This window comes from Halichoerus grypus, chromosome 2, assembly GCF_964656455.1.
Source record: "Halichoerus grypus chromosome 2, mHalGry1.hap1.1, whole genome shotgun sequence".
In the NCBI taxonomy this organism is placed as follows: Eukaryota; Metazoa; Chordata; class Mammalia; order Carnivora; family Phocidae; genus Halichoerus; species Halichoerus grypus.
In genome coordinates, this window is record NC_135713.1 from 17,246,280 (window position 1) to 17,269,444 (window position 23,165).

Consider the following 23,165-nt stretch of genomic DNA (forward strand, 5'->3'; position numbering starts at 1 on the left):
ATTAGAACCAATTCAATACAATAAGAAACCTTGAGACCACACTGACATTAACTAATAGATGGATAATTTGAAAGTGTGATGTGGACCAGCTTATTTCCCTAGTTTCAAAATAACTTTTGACCAAAAAAAAAGAAAAAAAGAAAACCTTTTGACAAAATATGTAATAATTACAAAGCGATAAATAATAACTTTATAGTGGAATCATTGTCTAATGTAGACAACCTTTAAGATGGACCTCAATTATGCCTGTCTCCAATATTCACACCTTTGGCTAATTCCTTTCCCTGGAGAGTAAAATGGACTTATCAAATTGATCCTGACAAATAAAATATAGCTGAAGTAACAGGATATCAACTCCAAGACAACAACCACGTGACTGGGCTTGGAAGTATACTCCCCACACAGGGGAATCTTCAGATGAAACAACATTTTTTATTGCCAGCTTGACTCTAAATCTACAAGAGACTTTAATGCAGAGACACCCAGCTAAGCTGAGCCCAAAGTCATGATCCAGATAAATCAAGAGATAATACATACTTGCAGTCTTAAGCCTCTAAATCCTGTAGTAATCTGTTATATAGTCGTAGATAATAGCAACTTCGTACCTGGTAGTGGGCTGCTGCTATAACAAACACATAAAAGGTGGTAATGGTTTTGCAGTCAGGCAGTGTGGGCTTTGAGGAGGATGTCAGTATAAAAGGCATTGAACACACTCTTTATTGCATGTTGGACTTGGAAGGTGCTGCACGTGAGGACTTGCAGGAAACTGAGAATATCTTACTGGTAACTAGAAGATCACTGTTATGCAGTGACAGGAAATTTAGCAAAACTTTTGCCTGCATTTATTTGAACAGAAGAGAAAGGACCCAGGGACTTTTGAACAAAAGGATCCAGGTCTCACTGGTTTTAAAGATTACTAGTCTTTCCACACGGCAAGTGATGCTAAAATTAAGAAATGGTTTCTAGGCCAAAATCAAATCCAGGTCACACGGGAAAGCATGGTCAAAAGATAAAGCCATGGCGGTGACAGTAAAATTTTTTATTAAGATCTTAGAAAGATCAAGGATAGTCCATTGGCTTGCTGTCTAGTCAGACAAATTTCTCTCTTAAGAGATAAATGGGTAAGTATGACTCAAAGATCCTTTCTAGCAAACAATAAGGGTTCTAATTCATGGAAAGGCTTTGTCACTCAGGCACCTCCATAGGGTCCAACGTAGAGAGGATTTATCTTGAAGGGATTTTTTTGTCTAATTCAATGAACCCCCAAAAGATTCATGGGATACCCATAGTACTGACAAAATAAAGAGTTCTATATGTAGAAACATCAAAAGTGTGAACTGAAGAAAGAGAGTCAGAGATTGTACAGTGAGAATAGGCCTTTGAACCCTTTGAATTCTACTGGCAGGAAGCCAACCAAGAGTGCTGCTTAGAGACAAGTACGTGCTGCAGTGCACAGAAAAATGAAGGATAACTCAGAAGGTAGAACCAAGAGCCCAGGCGGTATAACTGAGAGCCATGGGCAAATATTCTCAGCCTTGAGCCTAATCAAAGGCTGTTAGTATTTACCAGCTAGATTTCAGGAATGTGATGGACCAGTAACTCCTTTATTTAGTGCATTTTCCCTCTTTCTTTTTAACAGAAATGTCTACAGGAGTTTTCTCATCCCTCTCTCACCACTCTGTGTTAGGTGTTGGGGTGGGGGTAAGCAACTGGTTTCTTTAGTGTCACGAGTCTGGAGATCAAGAGGAAATAAATCTAAGGAATCTCATTTGCTTTTGCACTTGATTTGTATGATGAGTTTCTGGACTTTGGACTCATGCAATGAGGGAAAAAGAATTTGAGGTCCTAGAAAGGGGTTGAGTATATATTGCATGACAGAGCAACATGAATCATTGGGGTCCAGAGGGTAAACTGGTAGAAGGCCCTCAATAATCTTAGCTACCTTGTATTCATTCTCTTGGGTAATCCCATTTCCTGAATGTGGACTGGACTTATAACAGTTGGAATATGGCAGAAATTAGAGGATGTCACTTTAAATATTGGTTATAAATACAGACTGTGGCTTTGATCAGAGATGTTCTTCTCTCTGGCTATCTCTTAGATAGGTCTTCCTGGGGCCAGGCAGCTGCCATGCTGTGAGGTAGCCCTACAGAAAGGTCTATGTAGCAAGAGACTGAGGTCTACCAATCACCACAGGAGTAAGCTTGGAAGCAAATCCCTACCTCCTCCCAGTTAAGACTTAGATCAGACCATAGCCCCAGCCAACAGCTTGGATACAACCTTTTGGGTGACTTTGAGCCAAAGGTACCCACCCAAGCCACTCCTGGGTATCCATGATCCTGTAAGATAATAAACGTTTGTTGTGTTACACTGCTAGGTTTTGGCTAATGTATTGTGCAGCAACAGGTAACTAATACACAACGCTGGTCAAGTAATAAAAATTAGCATTATTACTATTGGGACAAATCAAAACCCTGTTCTACCTGAGAAGATTCAACAAGATTACAGCATCATGTCTGTGATGTACCTAACAAAGAAGCATATCCTGAAGTTGTACATGAGGAAACATCAGGCAAACCCAGTATGAAGGACATTCTAAATAATCACTGGCCGAGGAGCCTCAAACCTGTCACAAAATCAAGAAAAAGTAAGGAATTACTCCAGATTGAAGGAAACTAAAGAGATATGGCATTTAAGTGCACCATGTGATTTTGACCTGGAAAATTGTGTTAGTAAGATATTATGGAAACAACTGATAAAGCATGAATGGGGTCTAAAAGTTAGATCCCAGTAACGGATTAATGTTAATTTCCTGATTTTAGTAATCACATTTTGGTTATACATAGAGAATATCTTTATTTGTAGGAAACAGCTAACATTCTGTCTCCAGCTTCCTGGCAAAAATTCTGCTTATAGGGCACAGACAGAGACCAATGAGACTGTTCCTACTATACCACTTAAGCTGTTCTCTGTGGCCATGGCTAGCTCATATGGTAAGATAATGTATCTGCTTTGCAATTTCTTGATCTGTCTCCCTATATGCCCTATGGCCCTTCCGTGAAAGCAAGGACGTTTGGGAATTCATATAAGTTTCTAAATTATAATAATGGTGTAATAAGTTAATGTTAGGTGTAGTCATCATTTTCACTATTTCCTTCATGGAGTTGGACTATTTAATTATGGCCATGTAGAAAATATTCTCTGTTTAAAAACCTTCAAAAATCTCCACCAAAAATTTCATCTTAACACTTTTCCCCAAACTTCATATAAAACAAAATAGAGTTCATGGAAAAAAAAAATAAGGGGGTGCATATTAATTTTTTAATAGCCAGCAGTGTAATTCTCTTTAGGTGTGTCTTATTTTATTTACACTTATACTATTTTTTTTTCCTTTCAGTCAGTGAATAAGAGATACCTAGTCCTCAGATTTTATTTTAAACAGGGTTTCCCATCCTCAGGTTTATAATAAAATAAAATAAAATAAAATAAAATAAAATAAAATAAAATAAAATAAAAGTAAACATTTCAAGGTCTTAACCAGCTCATCTGAGATTGAAAGCTAAATTTAAGGCCCAAAGACATTTTAGAAGCCACTAAAGGGTATAACTAGTTGCAATTAACTTTGTTCTAAAGAGACTGGGAGTCATACCTACTTTCTGGAATTAGAGTTCAGTTTTCATATAAAAATGAAGATCAGATAGTAAACAATACTGCATAAAATTATTGTAGTGGTTAAATAATAAAACAGGGAATACAAATCTTGAGGTGGATCACCTGGCCCCTAACTATTGCTCTGGAAACAGTAGGTCTTACTACATAAATTATGATTCACAATTGGCATTTATAAAACGTGTCATAGAGACCTAGTTATGAATAACCCAATCAGCTGCCTCAAACTGGCTTAGTTCAGGCAGAGGAAGATAAAACAAGTATGAATAAGGGTTTAAAGATGTTACACCTGTCAGCTCTCTAGGAAAAGTTACTGCAACCGCATGCCATACCCATGCATAACCACTGGTATTAAAGAAGATCGTTATTGTAATTCAATGTTACTGTAGTGATCTTAAAGAATTTAGACCACATTCATAACGTCCAAATTTGTCCCCAAGGAGAAAGTCTAAGTTGGAGAATATCTGGATCATTAGGTAATTTCCTCGGGTCAGGGTAAAAGCAACTTATCTGTGAATATTACTACCATGGCATATTGCATGCAGCACAAGTTAGTAACAAAGTGACCTTTCTCTTAAACAATTCATAGATTCACTAGAATTTTCTTCAACTTTTTGGAACAAAATATATTCCATAGTCTGCTAAGTCTTAAATGTTGATTTTCCTCTGAAATTTCTACCCACCTTGCTCAACATCCGTTCCATGCTTAATCGTTTATCACATTTTCGGACACACAGTCTATTATTGCTAACTTTACATTTGCATAAGAAATTGTTTTGATGTCCCAATATTTCTTGTTTTTTTTTTTTTTTTTTTGTATTACAAAGTAAGCTATTTTATTCCATGTATTTGTAAATTGGTTCCTTTTCTCCATCATTGTCAATAATAACACTGTCAATTATTGGGAAGGGGCAGTTATTTCCTAGAGAACGCTCAAACACAGATCTATAAAACTGACAGCGAGATGTGCTGTGACAGTAGCTATGTGGTCTAATACACCATGGTGAACTCCATCTGGTCTTCACCAAAAGTAACTTTGATATTCCAAAGAAAATGACACAGAGGCAGGAAGTGCTTAGAAGGGATGCGGGAGAAGAAGATAGACAGGAGTAATCGTTGGACTAAGTGATTGCCAGCAGGGACCATTTCCATATGGTAAAGAGGGTGTGCTTGGGAATGGAGCTCAGGAGCTTAGGAACACAAATATGATGCCTGGATGGATGCACGGTAGTTTTTCATTAGCTTTAGGTTGGTCATGTAAAACCAGAAACAACACATGCCACAAGCCTAACTGGGTCTCCTGTGTTTTTGGTTCTGTGTAGAGGCAGGATTGTGGGGAATGGCAAAAGTAGTAGGTGGTAGATATTTAATTTCTAATATTTAATTCATAAGTGGCGTTTGTATTTTTTAGGATATATTTGAAAAAAAGGATATTATGTAAATGTAGTCCAATAATACCTGGGTGAACCCATAGCATGCAATGTGGTATCACGTTCAAAAGAAATACTCCTTTATTATTATTTAAAAAAAAAAAAAGCAGGAAGGGTGTGTTGAAAATCAGTTTAAGTATTTGGTGGAGTCTCTTGAATAACTGATGAGAAATTTCAGTAATACCATATGGCAAAACATTTAAAGAACTCATTCTTCTCTAGATCTTTCTGATACCTCAAGACAGTACAGCAAATTATGTCTCACCCCAATACTGCAAAAGCTGGGATCACTTTGTTTTCTCACTTACCTACCCTGATTTTCCAGATTTATTTCTCTCTTCAGGCGCTAGCTGCGAACTCCTTTATATAAGGGTTCAGACTCTGCATTCCTTCCCTTTATCCAAATTGGCACAACAAAAGACCTAATTATTTATCTAATAAGACAGAATTTTCTAATAATGTAGAGAGATGTGCATGTCTGCTTTAAGGATGTTGTTTCTGTAATAGTCACTGAGGGTCATAAATTCATGTAAATATTCCAATTTACATGAAGTAAGCCCTGGATTGAACCATTTGGGTACAAAGGAGCCTTGTCTTCTTAAAAGCCTTACTTTCTCTCAAAACAGTACCTTCATTTGTCTCTCCCAGTAAAATCAAGGCACAATTAACAAACTAGCTCTCCCCAGTTTCAGGGGCTACTTTTTAATAAGATATACTTCTTCCCAATTGTACTTCTAAATCTCTAGCAATCAGCACCATGTAAAAAAAAAGCAGCTCAAAAAATGTAGGAAGAATTGAATAACAGATTAGCAGCCCTGTGTCTGTACACTAATGTTTAAAATCTAAGCAAACTACTTTGAGCTGATTTCTCAGGTCATGGAGGGAATATGATCTCTGAATACCTGGTAAGGTCACAAAGACAATTTCAAGTGAACTTGGGGTAAATCCATGTGACAACTCTTAAAGCCACTAACCTGCTCCTGCCCTCGGTATAGTTTATGCACGTCTGGGATGGGTGTAGAGTCAGCAGATGCTCTCTGAGGAATGTCAGATAGGAAAATTAGCAATGGCTCACAATATGAGTTTCAAGTTGTAACCTCGGAGTGATGGGTAGCTTTATCTTACAAATGTGCTAGACACCAGAAGTTACTTTGAGGTAGAATAAGGCTTTGGCAGTGGTGACTTTGGAATAAAAGTTATTTAAAATTGTCATGAAAGCTATCTTTAATTCATTGACTTCAAAATACATATCACAGAACTTTTAAATTTAGGTTGATATTGACGTGTGAATTTATATCAAATTTAAGTTTTAAGAACGGTAGTGATATTATTGCTAATTGTAAATTTATTCTAATAATGTGTTCACAATAATATTTGCCTCCTGATTTGATGGCATAACTAGTATGGGTTACTTGTAATCAAAAAGAAAACAATATCATCCTTCAGGAATCTCTGTCTATAGCTACAAAGGATTCAACACACTCCTTTCTGGACCACTTCCAGACTTGTATGTGATACATGCTTTGGATGATTTACTTTGAGCCAAGAATTACTATCTGGTATTTGTGGGTATGGTAGTTACCTTTAGCTCTATGTAGGCGCCTGGAATTGTAATGACAATGAATTTTAGTACAAATTGAGTTTTGTACTTAATTACAAAGGAATTCTGTGAGTTCAGGTAAATGCAAAGACTGGAAAATAGTAACAAATGTTATATATCCTAGATATGTATGTATCTATTTGTATATTTAAAATGGAGCAGAAAGGACAAAACAATGAAAATAATGTGTCTTCTGTAGTGGAAGAATGATCTGGCTTACAGATAAGATGTTTACATCGACCTGCAAAAAATAAATGTTGAAAAGGCCCCATAGCACCTGACAAAATTTTGATTTGCCTACTCACCCACAGGAGACATTTCTGGGACACTAGCAACGTAGGGTCCATCCAAAAACTTTGGCTCATTATCATTAATATCCTGTACTTTGATGATGAATTCCGATTCAGGCTCCAGGGGCTTCCTGGTTTCTATGTCCACAGCCTGAGCACGGAGTGTGTAGAAAGGTTTTTCTTCTCTATCCAGGCTCCTTATTGCATGAATGTCCCCTGTAGTTTCATCAATGGTGAAAACAGTGCCAGCGCCATCTCCTGAGAGGGTGTATTTAACAGTGCCCTCTCCTTTATCTAAGTCAGAATGCAGCTTTTAGGGGGAGAGAGAAAGAGACAGAGAGACAGAGAACACCATTAAAGGGATGGTCCCATATTAAAAATACTTGCAGTATAATTTTTTATCAGAAAAGTTAAAGAAAAATCTTATGGTTCCTTTTTCATTGTTTTTCTTTCTTCTTCTTTCCTTTTTTTTTTTTTTTTTTACTAACTATTTGATTATAAACATTTTAAAGACACAAAAAAGTAGAGAAATGCATAGTCAACATTTATATATACATATATATCCCAGAGATTCTATCATTTACCCTTTAATCGACAGTTGAGCTTTGAACAATGCAGTGGTTAGCGTTGTTGACCCCTGTGCAGTTGAAAATCTGTGTATATCTTTTAACTCTAACAAAACTTAACTACAAATAGCTGTTGACTGGAAGCCTTACCAATAATATAAACAATAAGTCAATTAACACGTATTTTGTATGTTATATGTATCATATCTTGTATTCTTTCTTTTAAGATTCTATTTATCTATTTATTTGAGAGAGAGAGTGGGCATGAGAGAAGGGAGGGGCAGAAGAGGGTGGGGAGAGGGAGAGAATCCCAAGCTGACTCCGTGCTGAGGGGTGAGCTCAAGGCAGGGCTCAGTCCCAGGACCCTGAGATCATGACGTAAGCCGAAACCAAGAGTTGGACACTCAACCGACTGAGAACCCGGGCTCCCCTTATATACTGTATTCTTACAATAAAGTGAGCTAGATAAAAGAAAATGTTATTAAGTAAACATAAGTAGGAGAAAACACATTTACAGTAATTGTATTGTATTTATTGATACCATAAGTTTATGTATTTATGAAAACAATGCATAAAAGTGAGATTTAACCTCCATGAAGTTTCAACCCATTTTATTCAAGGATCAACTGTATTTGACTCATCTCATATATAGATCACATATCTACCCTTCCATTTGTCCTTTTGTCAATCCATCTTATTTCTCAATGTAATACAGAGATTGTCTAAGTACAGTCCTCAAATACATGAGCATGCATAAATAAAACTAATTTGAATATCTGTATTTATTTCTCTTATACACTTTTGGGCATAAAATTTTCATAAAATGAAATGCATTAATCTTAAGTATATTTGTTTCACTTTAAGTAATTGTTGTAATAAACATAAATGAGCTCATCAATGCCAAATCAGAAACCCTCCTGAATATCCTGAATAAAAAAAACCAATGACCTGAATTCATTGAGAGAGAAGGTAAAAGAACTCAGAAAACATTGAACCATTTTGTTTGAAAGGAGAGGATAGTTTTGGCATACCAGATGGTTTCAGATATGTGTAGTAGAGTATTTCATTTTAACAGGCTGTCCTTCAATGAGTTATTCAGTATTACTCAGCCAAATGTTGGATAGAATCACCAATTATCCTTTCAGATTCACAGACAAATGACTTGCTCTAATTCATTCTATATATTTGAAATCTTGTAATATAGAAGAGTTTTGAACTTCTGCTAATTTCTTCAACACATTTCTAATTCATTATATTATAGCATGTAATAAGATACACATAAATAACACAGGGGAGAGGACCAAACAGAAGATAAATTATCACTGTGATACTGTAGGTCACTTTTTTCAAACTGGAGTCCAAGAATTATTTTTTTAAAGATTTTATTTATTTATTTGACAGACAAAGAGAGAACAAGCAGGGGAAGCAGCGGAGGGAGAGAGAGAAGCAGGCTGCCTGCTGAGCAAGGAGCCTGATGCAGGGCTTGATCCCAGGACCCCAGGATCATGACCTGAGCTGAAGGCAGACGCTTAACTGACTGAGCCACCCAGGTGCCCCTGGAGTCCAAGAATTAAAAGAAGATGACCATAGTCTTCGAAATCCATGAAGTATCCAATAATGTATATATAAATATAAATATTACATTATTTATAATTCTCTAAGAATATGTATATTCTTACAAATATACATTTTATAAATAATATAAATACACACTATATTTAAATTATATAGCATATATAGTCTTATAAATGCTATTTTTTATTCAGATGCTGATCTAAAATGTTTTAACCTATTCCTACTCATTTGGGTAGGGTCATCTGATTTCAGAGTCCACATTTTTACATTTAAAAGCTCCTTCCAGTCAACAAACCAACCAAAGAAAAAATGTTAAGCTTCTAGTGTCCATAGTCATTTGGGCTATGCTTCAAAATTTGCATATAAGCACAACATTCTTGCAAAATTTGCAGTAAGAATGTTCTGTACTTTTTTTTAATATTTCAACCCACACACAAAAAAGCTTTGAAATATTTTAAATTACATAAATATCCTTTTGCAAATAGGCTCTCTGTGTATTAGTATTAGTAAAATCAAAACACACACACACAAAACAAACACAACAGTGGCTACATCTTTGTTCTTAAACTCAACATTCTGGTTTAACTTCAGTAAAATAACATCATCCTTCAAATTAATGTTATTAAAATGAATGTGTTCATTTTGTGAATTTGTATTTACTTCAAAATTTGCTCTGAAAGTATATTTTTATAAGAGCATAACAAAGAATTGATACCTGGGTAAGTGTTACAATTAAAAGAGTGAGAAAACAAAAAGAGGCACAGGATTTCGATTTTTCTTTCAAGTTTCCACATATTTTACTCAAGTCTAAGGAAAATTGCTATAAATGACAGGAGGGAGATTTCCCCCCCTATTTTTTTTTTTTTTTACAAACTCTTATGAAGCACAGGAAGTTTCAAGTGTAAAATCAAGCTGTAGATAAATGTACTTTGAACTTAGGAATTTCAAATTACATATTTCACCCATACTATTAAAAATATTCAACACAGTGGGTATTGCTTTTGCTTTTAAATTTATCTAAAGATATGAGACAGGCAAAAGCTCAATGCAAAAGCAAAGACTTTATAAACTGCATCCATTTTGCCAATGGCTCAAAAGAATACATGGTAATATTGTGGGAAATGAGTGAAAATTCTAAGAAGGTTTTTACAATGTGATCCAAGTAGAGTTACAAAAAAAAAAAAAATCCTCATTTAGCTAAAATCAGAACTGTTTTCTTTTCGAACTGCCATAAGAATAGAAAAGCAAATGTGTTTTCAGCTTTATCCAACATCGAAATTAAATTCAGTTGCTGTTTCTCCTTACTTTTACCTTTTCCTTCTAATTTAAGCTGAATTTTGTAGAGATTGAAGCTTCAGAAGAAATATGTGAGAATACGTTAAAATTTTGAACTGAAAATGAAGTTGATTAATGTAAAATTCGTGAGAGGATTAGAATTTTTAGAGCAGTTCACTACTTGACAATATCTCACAGGAGACCACCTCCAATATCCTGCATTGTCAGGCAATATTTAAAATTAGTTATCCAATGTTGATTGAACTGGAACATGAATGACTAGCTTAAAGTATAGGTATTTTTCCAACATCAGTTCTAATATTAAATAAATGACGGCCTGATGTGGGTATTGTAGATAACTTCTTTTATCCTTTCAGTACACTTTCAGTTATATTCAGTATTTTTATATAAATTGCTTTAAAAAATACAGATAACTGAAAGAGCATATATATGAAAATATATTTATGTGTATTTTTATATTTATAATATTCTCTGACTATATATACATATTACATTATATAAAAAATCAACACTTTCAATAATGAAATAACATGATCTTTTTTTATGATCACTTGAAACTCTTCAAAAAAATTTTTTTTAAAGTAATCTCTATCCCCAATGTGGGGCTCAAACTCACAACCCCATGACTGAGAGTCACATTCTCTACCAACTGAGTCAGCCAGGCGCCCCTTTTCAAAACTATTTTTATTTTTTTTTTTAATATTTTATTTATTTATTTGACAGAGAGAGACACAGCGAGAGAGGGAACACAAGCAGGGGAGTGGGAGAGGGAGAAGCAGGCTTCCCGCTGAAGAGGGAGCCCGATGTGGGACTCGATCCCAGGAACCTGGTATCATGACCTGAACCGAAGGCAAATGCTTAACGCCACCCAGGCGCCCGAAGGATCATGCATTTTAATATTTACTTATTTACCTATCATTATCTTTTTTCAGGGAAGTGGCCTCCATTCTGAAGTTGTCTGCTGAAATAAGAAACTTCCTGAGGTGTGTTTCCAGTCTTTACTGTTCTGCCTTAGAATATCTTTTTAGTCTTAAAATACATATGAGGAAATGTGGCAGCATAAAAGTATGCCCTACTTAATATAGAGATCTTTGTAACATGAGTTACAAGATCTTCTGCCTGTCATCTCTATAAACACATTCAATGCAAGGGAAAGGTTCCTTGTTCAGGATATGCTTCAGCAAATTTTTGTGTAATAATGGCATGTAAGTTGTAGTACTCATTATCAGTTTTTGAATGATTACAAAGCCCACAGAATGGTTTAATATGATGGCTCAACAGTTAGCATGTGATTTGAAATAATGTTATAACGCTTGTATTTACATAAAGATCCATCAGATAAACTAGCTAAAACTAGTATGAGAAAATTTTACGTGCTTTTCTTTGGCTGAAATAATCTCCTTATGTACAAAACAAACTACTTTTGCTATATTCTCCTTGGTGTACTTATAAAATACTTAGTATTTCCTTTTTGGTAGTTGCTTAATTTCCCATTCATGCTTATTCTGTTCTCAGAAACATCACAGTGGTCATTGTATTACCTACAAAGCCATTGGATTATGTTGGAGGCATTGCTTATCGACAAAAGAAGATGGGACCCAAAGATGATCTATAACTCTGCCTGAATAATGTTGTAATGCAAAATTTCTCTCTGAAACCACTGAAGGTCCAGGAATATTTGACATTCTATTCTGTTCTACTCCCTGAGGGGACTCATTTGTTCTTCGTAGCTTGATTGTTGCCATTTGAGCAGGAGGAATACCACTTGACAAGGTTGGGAATTTTCTTTAACAGCCCAAAGTGAGTTGAGAACTCCCCTGCCTGGGTTACAGACCCAAAACTACTTATCATCTGGAAGTATTTCCCCTTCTATTTAAGGAAGTAGAAATCCATTTCAAAAAGGCCCATATCTCCCCCGAATTATGCCAAGGCAGAGCAAAGAAGAACAAAGACTATTTTTAATGCTTGGGAGCAACAAAATCTGATGTGCTAGGATATATTATACATCCTGTTAAAGAAAAAATATGCTTTTCACCCGATATTCTCTTTCTTTTTTCTTTTTCTCCTTGAATACTGCATGTGTGGTTACATATGAGGGGTATCCTAACTCTTCTTTTAGATTGTCATATTTTACAACTTCAGCTCACCCAGATTACATTATATCATTGGAGAGTGTCACAACATATTAATAGGTACTCCTGGAGAAGTTTGAGAGGTCATTGGCGTGGTGCCTGGATTTGGGGGAAAAAATATGGGAGAAGGTTAAAATAATTTTATCCCTACATTTCCAAAGCTGTAAAACATTTTTCACAAAACCAGGTTTTAGGTAACAAAATATTCCCTGACAATAAAATATTCTTATCAAATTTTCAGTAATGAAATCTCTATTTGAAATGAAAGTGAATTTATGCATGATTTCAAACATGGTTGTTTTTCAGAGTACTAGATAGATTTGTATGATTTATTCTACATTCAAAATAAATTTTAAAAGATGAATTTTAAATAATAATTATACATTATTATAGTTAGATGTCAGTCATTAATTTATTGTTACTTGTTACTATTTCTCCATGTTATTGCTTTTATTATTAGCCCTTACTGAATACCAGGCATTATGTTACATATTTTAGAAGCTTTATTTAGTTAAACTAATCAGTGATATGCTAGCATGATAAATAGAATAAATGGAATCTCCATAATGAAATTCTTTTTTTTTTTTTTTGAAGATTTTATTTATTTATTTGACAGAGAGAGAGACAGCAAGAGAGGGAACACAAGCAGAGGGAGCAGGAGAGGGAGAAGCAGGCTTCCCACAGAGCAAGAAGCCTGATGCGGGGCTCGATCCCAGAACCCTGAGATCATGACCTGAGCCGACGGCAGATGCTTAAAGACTGAGCCACCCAGGCGCCCCTCCATAATGAAATTCTAATAGTTCAAAATGTAAAATTTAATTTTCAAAAGCTACATGTTCTATCTTAACTTCTTTGTATAGGCATCTAATAACTCTAATAAATCAGACAGAACCAAATCTTACCTCTAATGTAAAACATGGAATAACTGAAATCCATGATCATGAACACAACACATTTGGGGTTAGAACCCCAAACCTGTTACTTCTTACCTGGATGTTACTGTATAAGTTACTAAATTTCTTTGGATGTCAGAATCCTCATACATAAAATGTGAATTCTAACATTTATATCATAAAATTTGGAGGATACTGTAGAGAATTTAATTTCACAATGTCTATTTCCCTTCATTTCTCTCCATTTACATTCGAATGAGCCCAGTATAGCAATATTTGTTTCCATTTACATTAATTTATATTCATAGATACAAGAAAACTAATTGGATCCAAAATAATGATAGAAAACACTATCAAGCTTCTACTTTTTTCAGGCAATATTCTAAAGGTTTTATATGTCTAAAACCACTTTAATCCTCAGAACAACCCTATAAGGCAAACCCTACTATTATCACCCTAATTTTGCAGATGCATAAATTGAGGCACAGAGAAACTGAGTTGGCTCAAGACACAAAAAGACACAAAGCTAAGATTCAAATCAGGTAGTCTAACTCCATGTATCTTTGTGACTAGCACTTCAACTAAATCAGTTCTCTTTTAATTTGAGCCATATAATGTCATTTTTCTCCCTTAACTTTCAAAACTGGGTCTCCCTTAAGAGGAAAAGACAAATAAACATAGAATTTTTGGTCAGAACTACATATACCAACTACCCAAGTATTAGTTTTGTAATACTAATACAGTTTGAGTAAAACCAGGTTACATTATTATGGACACATTAATGAGAATAGTTTTATTCAAGAACGCTTTGTACTGCCTGTTAGTGATTGCACCAGGCACTAGAATAGAGAACATAACAGTACTTGCTTTTAAGGAGACAGGAGTCCAGTGGGGAATAATTTGGATCATAGCAAAAAAGATATTCATTCAAAACACTGTGTCTTGGGGCACCTACATGGCTCAGTCAATTAAGCGTCCGTTCTTGATTTCGGGTCAGATCATGATCTCAGGATCTTGAGATCAAGCCCCACATCAGGCTCCGCACTCAGCAGGGAGTCTGCTTAAGATTCTCTCCCTCGCCCTCTGCCCCTCCCCTCGCTCTCTCTCTCTCTCTCAAATAATCTTTAAATAATAATAAATAATAAATCTTTAAGAAAAAACCAAAATACTGTCTTTCTACAGTTTTGAAAATTAGGAAATTTAGAAAACTTTAGAAAATTGCCTGAAAAAAGCAGAAGCTTTCATAAGCATATACTGTAATAATTAAAAAGCACGTTATATTTGTGTTTTTATTTAAAATACAAAGCGATATTACATTTATAATTAGGAATCATCTGAATAATATACTAAGTGTCAATTACCTATTTGGAACAATTAATAGTCAACTAGAAAAAAGTGAACAAAATTTATGTTAAAAAATATAATTTACTATTATATCAACAAAATATTTCGATGAAAATTAATTTTTCTAAGGTTCTACACATTGTTTATACCATAATTTGCTTTGAAGCATATAGAAACCCATTATATTAAAAACATAATGGAATAACTTCATTTCATTAGAGAAATAGTCATGAGCACACGTGTGCCTTCTCACAAGAACTAATAATCAAACAGATATGTGCATGTGTGTGGGAACATTTAGACATGTGCATATCTGTGTATGGCAGAGGAAAAAAGAGAGGCACAGACAGAATCTTTGTATGTGTTTTCATGTGCTCACGCATGCACATTTTTGCAAAATGAATAAAAGGCCAACTAGATATGCATTCTACAAAACAATGCTCTTAAGGACACAATCTGAAAATTACATTATCTGCTTATTTCAAAGGTGGTTTGAAGGTGACTCATTTTCTGTAGCGTGCATTACTGTGGGGATTGCTTTATGTGTTAAAGCACAAAGCCACCTCATTGAAGTCTTTTATTTCCCTTCCTCACTTTACAATAACTACTTTAAATGGATTTTGAAAATATAGTATCACAAATGCAGAAAAAATAAATCCAAGTACTTAACCGGTTGCTTTCTTGGTATTGTGAGTCAAGCTGTTTCGTGTCAGTTTTACTGTTAAGAATTCATATCTCAGCCTTATATCCTATAACAGTTTCATAAATATTATCTTATTTGCATGATAATTTATACATGAAATATTCATTTTTTTGCCCAATAGTATGAAAATGCTAAATTGCAATGTGCTATTGAGAAATAGAAATAGTGTCTATTCTAAGAAAGGCAATAAATTGCATCTTGTTTCTAAATACAGGTTAACCGAGATGTTTTTCTAAAATCTCTCATTATAAGCACATTAAAGAAGGAATCATTCTCAGGGTTCACTCGTTTTCCACTAAGGAAAACAGAATTCCCAAGAAACTTCCAAAGAGATAATAGTTCCACTTTGACTTTGACTTTAAAAGGAAAAGAGTAAGCGATAAAAAAAAAATTAAAAAAATAAAAAAAAGAAAAAAGAAAAAAATGCAAACAGTTCTCACAGATGCTGGAACCTCAATTTTGACTGCTTTTAGCAAATATATATTATTGGATGCCTCAGAGAAATAAATTGATTTCAAGCTATTGCAGTTTTAAAGGTCAAAGTTATTTTTTTTAAAGGAATTCAGGATTATAAAAGCAGATGCTTAATTTGACATTGAGACCTTAAGTGATGAATAAATCTCTCAAAGTTTAATTGCTTTTCGGAAGAAACTGAATTGCTTTGTTATTAAATTTTCCTAATAATTCATGGAATCCATAGAACTGTGTGTGTATATGTATGTGTAGCACATTTTCCTAAAACTGACATGAATATTATAGATTATATAGTTGCATTATTTCCAAAATCTAAAAAAAAAAAGAGTTTGTTTACTGATCTCATTCACTACTTTAAACAACTCTCTCTCTCTCTCTCTATATATATATATATCCTTGGTTTCTGATTAAGATAAGCTATATACAGAATTTCTGAGACTAATCAGGGTCCAATCATACTTCATTGTATTATTTTAGATCATAAAACTTATGCATATTCAATACAGAATTGAATCCACATCAAGCCTTAATTCTCAATTATGGTTGAAGTCCAAAATATGGTGTGGTAGGCAGGATTCTACCATATTATCCAAGGCTTCTCTCCCATTAGGGTACATTCCCTGAATATTCCCCAGGACTGTGAAGACTATGAATTTAATTCTTACAGTTATATTATGTTGGGTGGGCCCGACCTAATCACATGAGATCTTTAAAAGTTTAAAATTTCCGTCCCCCCCCCCCGGGGGGGGGTAGAAAGAGGAAGTTAGAGACACATGCTCTTGCTGGCTCAGAAGAAAGCAGTCATATTTAAAATTGCTGATACAGAGGGGCAAACTTCAGGAGCTGAGGGCAGTCCCACATCACCACTAGTAGTATCAAGAGGGCCTCAGGTCTACAGCAAGGAAATAAATTCTGCCAGCAGTCTGAATGAGCTTGAAAGCGGATTTTCTCCCCCTCAAGAAAGAACTTGACACCCAGCTGGCACCTTGGTTTCAGTCTTGTGAGGTCTTGAACACAGACCCCCGTTATTCTGAGCCAAATTTCTGCCTACAGAACTGTAAGTCTTAAGCTGCTCCATTTGTGGGAATTTGTTGTGCAGCAATGAAAAACTAGTACTTGTAAGTAATTAGAGAAATCTAATATTGTTAATTCGTTTTTTTTTAAATCATGACTTTTGATTAAAAAGAGATTTTGATTTCTTGGTTATATCCCTCTGCTGACACCAATTCTTTTAAGGTTCCTGAATCCCGTGCATGGAGTAGTGTTACCCCACATGCAAGACCAAGCAACTCTCAAACAGCAACAAGATGTCTAAGAATTCAACTCAATTCTGACACTACCTGCCTAGAGATCGCATCAGATTCCACAGGTTAAGGGCTCAGTCCTACAAGACTACCTTCCTACCCTCACCTCAGACTCCAGTTGCCAGCCCCAGATGTTCCTACACCTGTGCTTCTGACTGATCAGCTATAGATTGGAGCTTCCAACAGCCTACTTTTTAGGTTCTTTTAACTTGCTAGAGTGGTTCAGAGAACTCAGGGGAACACTTACTTACATTTACCAGTTTATTAAGCAATATGATAAAGGATATGTCAAGAGCCAGATGAAGGGATACATAGAGGAGGTATGGCTTACATGCTCTCTCCAGGGTGCCATTCTCCCCAGTCTCCATGTGTTCATCAACCCAGAAGCTCTCTGAACCCAGTTTTTTGGGGCTATTATGGAGTCATCATGGCATAGTCATGATTGACTAAGTCATTGGCCCTTGACTGATTCAGCCTCCTACCCCTATCCCCTTCCTTGAGGTCAGGGGGTAGGTTTGAAAGTTCCAACCCTCTAATCAAATTGTTGGTCCTCATTGCAACCAGCCCTTGTACTTTGGTGGGATCCAAAAGTCACCTTCATTAATAATGAGACACTCATGTCATCTTTATGGCTCTCGAGCATTTTTAGGAACTGTGGATAAGGACCAGATATATCTGAGAAATATATATTTCATCATCTGATGACCAAATACATATTTCTTATAAATCATTATGTCACAGTGCCTCAATTTTCTGATACATTATTTAATTTGTTTGCTTGTTTAATTTTTCCCTGCGTGTATCCCTACTCTACCATTTCTAGTAAATACATCTGCTCCTTCCTTTGTATAAATGATCCCATACAAATTCACCCTTTGAATCTAGTAATAATTTTAATCACTTCACTTTGTCCCTTTGACCATTCTATGGACAGAGATTGCAGGTCTGGCCAATGTTATCATCTGCCTTTCCTGTCAAAGAAGTAGGGGACTACTTCGATAGTTTCCACCTCACCCTATACCCTGGACAACATAAAGGAGGTGTCTTGAAAATAGGAGAAAATTAAGTCTACATACAAAAGGAGAATGAGAGAAATAAGGGAAGGAGAGCGGGAGTCTTTCTGACAACATCACATCAACTCCTGAAATCCTTTGGACTTTTCTTCATAGAATGAACTCATAAATCTCCTACTCTGAATTTGCTTTTGTCAGTCAAAAAAAGAAACAAACAAAAAAAGAAAGGTAGGGAATCTGTCCTTCTACATCTAAAGTCATTAAAAAAAAAAAAAAATAGGGCAAGGGCACCTGGGTGGTTCAGTTGTTAAGCATCTGCCTTAGGCTCAGGTCCTGGGATCGAGCCCCGCATCAGGCTCCCTCCTCGGTGGGAAGCATGCTTCTCCGTCTCCCACTCCCCCTGCTTGTGTTCCCTCTCTCACTGTCTCTCTATGTCCAAAAAATAAATAAAATCTAAAAAAAAAAAAAAAAAGTGCAGCAGATTTTACTGTTGCTACCTCTTCATCTTCTATGCAATTTGAAACAACTCTGCTTCTTGTATTAGGTCAAAGTGAAATATCTGCCAATCTGAATTTGGGGATAAGGGAAACGTGAGCAATTGATCTCTGTAGGCTGAGCTCAAGATCCAGGGCGGAGTTTTCATCCAGTAAACTGTTGTGGGAAGTCAGATGAGTTGTGTTGTCTCATTCTGTACAGACATTTACATTGTGGCAAAGGTCTCTGCTCCTGCCATTCAAATAATGACAGTTAATTAAACTTTAATCAAATGCATAGACTCATTCATTGTATAGCATTCCATACCAGTATTCTCTAAGCCAGGCATTCTAAGGATTTATCCTTAACATAGAATTTCTTACAATGAATGCTTAGCAGCTACTCATTATGCAGGATATAGAAAGAAGGAAACAGGGCCATGGTTCGCAGTACCTTCCCAGTCCTCTTCCCCAACTCAGAATCATGGGTGCACACTGGAAAAGTAGCAATCCACACAGTGCTTTTGAAATTCTCCGCTTGAACCTTATGGTACCACAATTTAACTGCTGCCTAAGCCCAATCCCCTACCTTTTTGGGGGAAACACTTTGGGCTGAGCATAATTTTCCTTTAATTCCAAGTTTTGATTCCTCTCACATTAAAAAAAAAAAAAAAAAACCCACACACAAAAATAATGTATTTTAGTTTAAAACAGGCTGTATTTATTGCCTTATAAAATGTTGAGTACTTTTGCTTCTGTGATCCCTCTATGCGCGCAGAAATAACAAGATTTCCACTCATTTTATATCTTGAAGCCTTCTCTGAGAAGTTGGCATATCATTTGCTAGTTTTGAGTACACACTTGCTGCTAATGATGCTTGAAATTTATTGGTCCTGTTCATAGGAAGGAGAATAATAAGGCATTTGAACAGTCAGCTCAGATATATATCCGTTCACATACAAAAAAGGAAAAAAAAAAGAAAGAAAAGAAAAAAGCTGCCTATCTAATGTGTAAGCTGTATCTTTTGTGTCCTAGAATAATTTCTACCACGACTCTTGAACTGGCCACACAGACCATTGCATAAATCCTTAACTGAAGATACTGATCACTCTATCTGCCCATTATGTTGCTCATAGGCAAGAATTAAGCCAAATTATATTTGGAATCAGATATTCCAAAAACATTGTTAGTGTATTTCGCATGGGTAAGAAGGAGATTTAAAAAGAAAAGAAAAAATGGTCTTCATGCATGGCTTCTGTCATGGCATAAAATCAGGCCTTTGGAAAGTGCCTTAGACAACATTGTTTTAATTTTTTCATTCCACAAATGAGTAAACTGAGAATCAGAAAGGCTAAGTGATTTCCTCAATATCATAGAGCTAGTTAATTACAGGAATCAGAATAGAAACCGGGTTATCCAACTTTCTGCCCAGAGTTCTTTCCATTATGTGCAGTGAAAATATCTGCTGCTATTTTCAGGCGAGTTGGCTCCTGAAAGGTGCCTTATAATGTTTAATAAATCAAAATGTTTTGTGTCTATAAACTTTAAAACATTTAAAAGTAAAAAAACAAAACAAAACCTTAGTTTTCTGATGGTTTCAGATAACATAAAACCCATCAACTGTATTTCATCAAGATTTCATACGTAAATGTGTTATGGCATTTATAGGAGGGAAACGTCAGTAACACTAAAAAGTATCAGGGATGGAGAATATAGATTGATGCCAGGATTAGAAAGGACTCCATCAATTTCAAGCTCCATTAGCAACACAGGGAAAATAACATGGAGTGGAAAGTAGTAGACATAAGTTTTATTATCAGACTTGGGTATGTGTGTTGAGAATATAAATAAAATGAAATGGGATCATTTGATTATTAATAATTGTACTAATATTTTCTATTTGAATAATTTATACAAATATACTAATTATTTTTATAAGGATTATCTTCTTTGACGTCGTTAATAACCCTTTCCTCCTTAGCATTGAGAATGAGGAGCCTGGGGCTTGGAATATCGAAATACTTGTCTAGTATATTATTGCTCAAAAGTTGAGAGCATGGAAACAAAACTCAGGTGTCCTGACTTAGTCTAAATAATGCACTTCCTTTTTTATTTTATTTTTAATCTCACTGTAAACTATTTTGTATATTTTTCAATAAAGAAAAGGGAATCTTTCCCTCGAACATTTAACCCTACTTAAAAGGCCCCAAACCCACAGTCATGAGGCAGTACTGGTGAATAATTTCTGTACTTCACATCTTTTATCACACATTATATATTGTGGAACATAAAATTTTATGAAATTATAGTTACATGCTTGAAATGGACTTTAAATCTTTTCATTTTCTATGTCACAAGTGAGAGTTATAAACCTGAAAAATTAAAGCTGCGGTATAATTTATCTTGCCCATAAATAGTCTACTATACATTATACAGTTTTGAAGTAAACAATGATAGATAAGACTAAAAGTGATATTTCTCCATGGGAAGCTATGTGATAAATTGCTAGAAAAGCCATAATATAACTGGAATTATGCCACTTGAATATAAAAAGATTCTCAGCTCCCTACTTTTACACACAATAAATAGTTGTGTATAGTTGGTTCATTGAGTACAATTTTCTTTTTTATAGGGACACAAGTCTCTCTCTTTCTCTCTCTCTCAATAGATATCAAAATGTGAAATAACACATGTACTTTTTAAAAAGATTTTATTGATTAATTTGAGAGAGAGAGAGAGTGAAAGAGAGCATGAGAGCGGGCTGAGGGACAGAGGGAGAAGCAGACTCCCCACTGAGCAGGCAACCCGATGTGGGACTCGATCCTGGGAACTCCAGGATCAAGACCTGAGCCGAAGGCAGCCACTTAACTGACTGAGCCACCCAGGTGTCCAACACATGTACTTTTAATAGTCTTTTCTCATTTGTTTTTTGTTTTTGTTTTTTTTTTAAGATTTTATTTATTTATTTGAGACAGAGAGAGAGAGAGAGAGAGAGAGAGAGAGAGAGAGCATGGGGGGGGAGGGGCAGATGGAAAGGGAGAAGCAGACTCCCTGCAGAGCTAGGCTCCTCTAGTTATTTCTCTTTATACTGCAAATAGGTAAACCATTATAAATTCCCGAGCTAATAGATTATAAATAAGTAATGTACCTGATTATATATGAATACTTATAAAATCTACAATGATTTCACACATCGTGATAATGTTTTCAATTTGGGGATAAAAATTTTAAAAGTTATTACATGATACAAGTGATTTGAAGGCTGTAGATATGTTTCCTTAACAGGAAAACATCCTATAAAAAGTAAGTTTTAAAAAAGACTTCCTGGGCGCCTGGGTGACTCGGTTGGTTGAGCAACTGCCTTCGGCTCAGGTCATGATCTCAGGGTCCTGGGATCGACTCCCACATTGGGTTTTCTGCTCAGCGGGGAGTCTTCTTCTCCCTCTCCCCTTCCCTCTGTGCTCCCCTTCCTCTCTCTCTCTCAAATAAATAAAATCTTAAAAAAATTAAAAAAATTAAAAAGACTGTTCTTGCTTTGAATTCTCTCAGTCATATAGATTGAAGTTATAATATAAGACCTATGTGTGAAGGAGAAAAGAACTTCAATATTGGGGTGAAAATTGTTTTTTATTCTTACTTTCTCATCACTGTCCTGTATAATTGTCAATTTTCCTCCTTCCTAACCCTGTGTATTTAATTAGAATAAGCACTACATGTACACACAGCAAAAAAAACAAAACAAACAAAACAAAACAAAAAACAATGATAACATTTAGTCATGTAGCAACAACAGTCAATAAGGGGGAAAGGGACAAAACTAGAATGTTCCTTCTTTATGATATCTGAAAGTTTAAGCTTTAAAATTACACACAGACACACACACAGACACACACACACACACGCGCGCGCACACACACACACACCAATGACAATGCAATTCTAGTTCCCCTCCATAAATCGTTGTTTGGTTTTTACTATTAGCACCAATATGAATTTTCTCTTTCATATTATATTCCAAGTCGATTTTATGTAGTCCAGAGGACTCAAATAATTTCCTGCTTGAAATAAGACCTAAAAATTTTATGACATAATTATAACATCAAGTCACATTAAAATACAAAAACATTTTTTTTCTCCAAAATATTGGGAAAATCAGCCTACTTATTTGGAATTGTCTGAATAAAATCTCATTGATATTAAGTCTTTACAAAATATTGCCAGGGCCAGCATTTCAAGAAGAATAATAGTAAATAGTTTCTTACATAAAAAAAGAAAGAAAATTGGGGCACCTGGGTAGCTCAGTCAGTTAAGTGCCCGACTCTTGATTTCAGCTCAGGTTATGATCTCAGGGTCCTAGGATCGAGCCCCATATTGGGCTCTGCACTCAGCAGGGAGTCTGCTTG

General features: G+C 35.4%; 1 protein-coding gene across 1 annotated transcript in view; it reads right to left on the minus strand.

Moving 5' to 3' along the window:
• Window positions 1-23,165, minus strand: part of CDH12 (cadherin 12) — a 986,307-nt gene that overhangs the window by 176,213 nt on the left and 786,929 nt on the right. Inside the window, exon 4 of the mRNA XM_078066589.1 lies at window positions 7,005-7,299. Coding sequence (XP_077922715.1) covers window positions 7,005-7,299 — 295 coding nt within the window. The remainder of the gene's footprint in view (window positions 1-7,004; window positions 7,300-23,165) is intronic.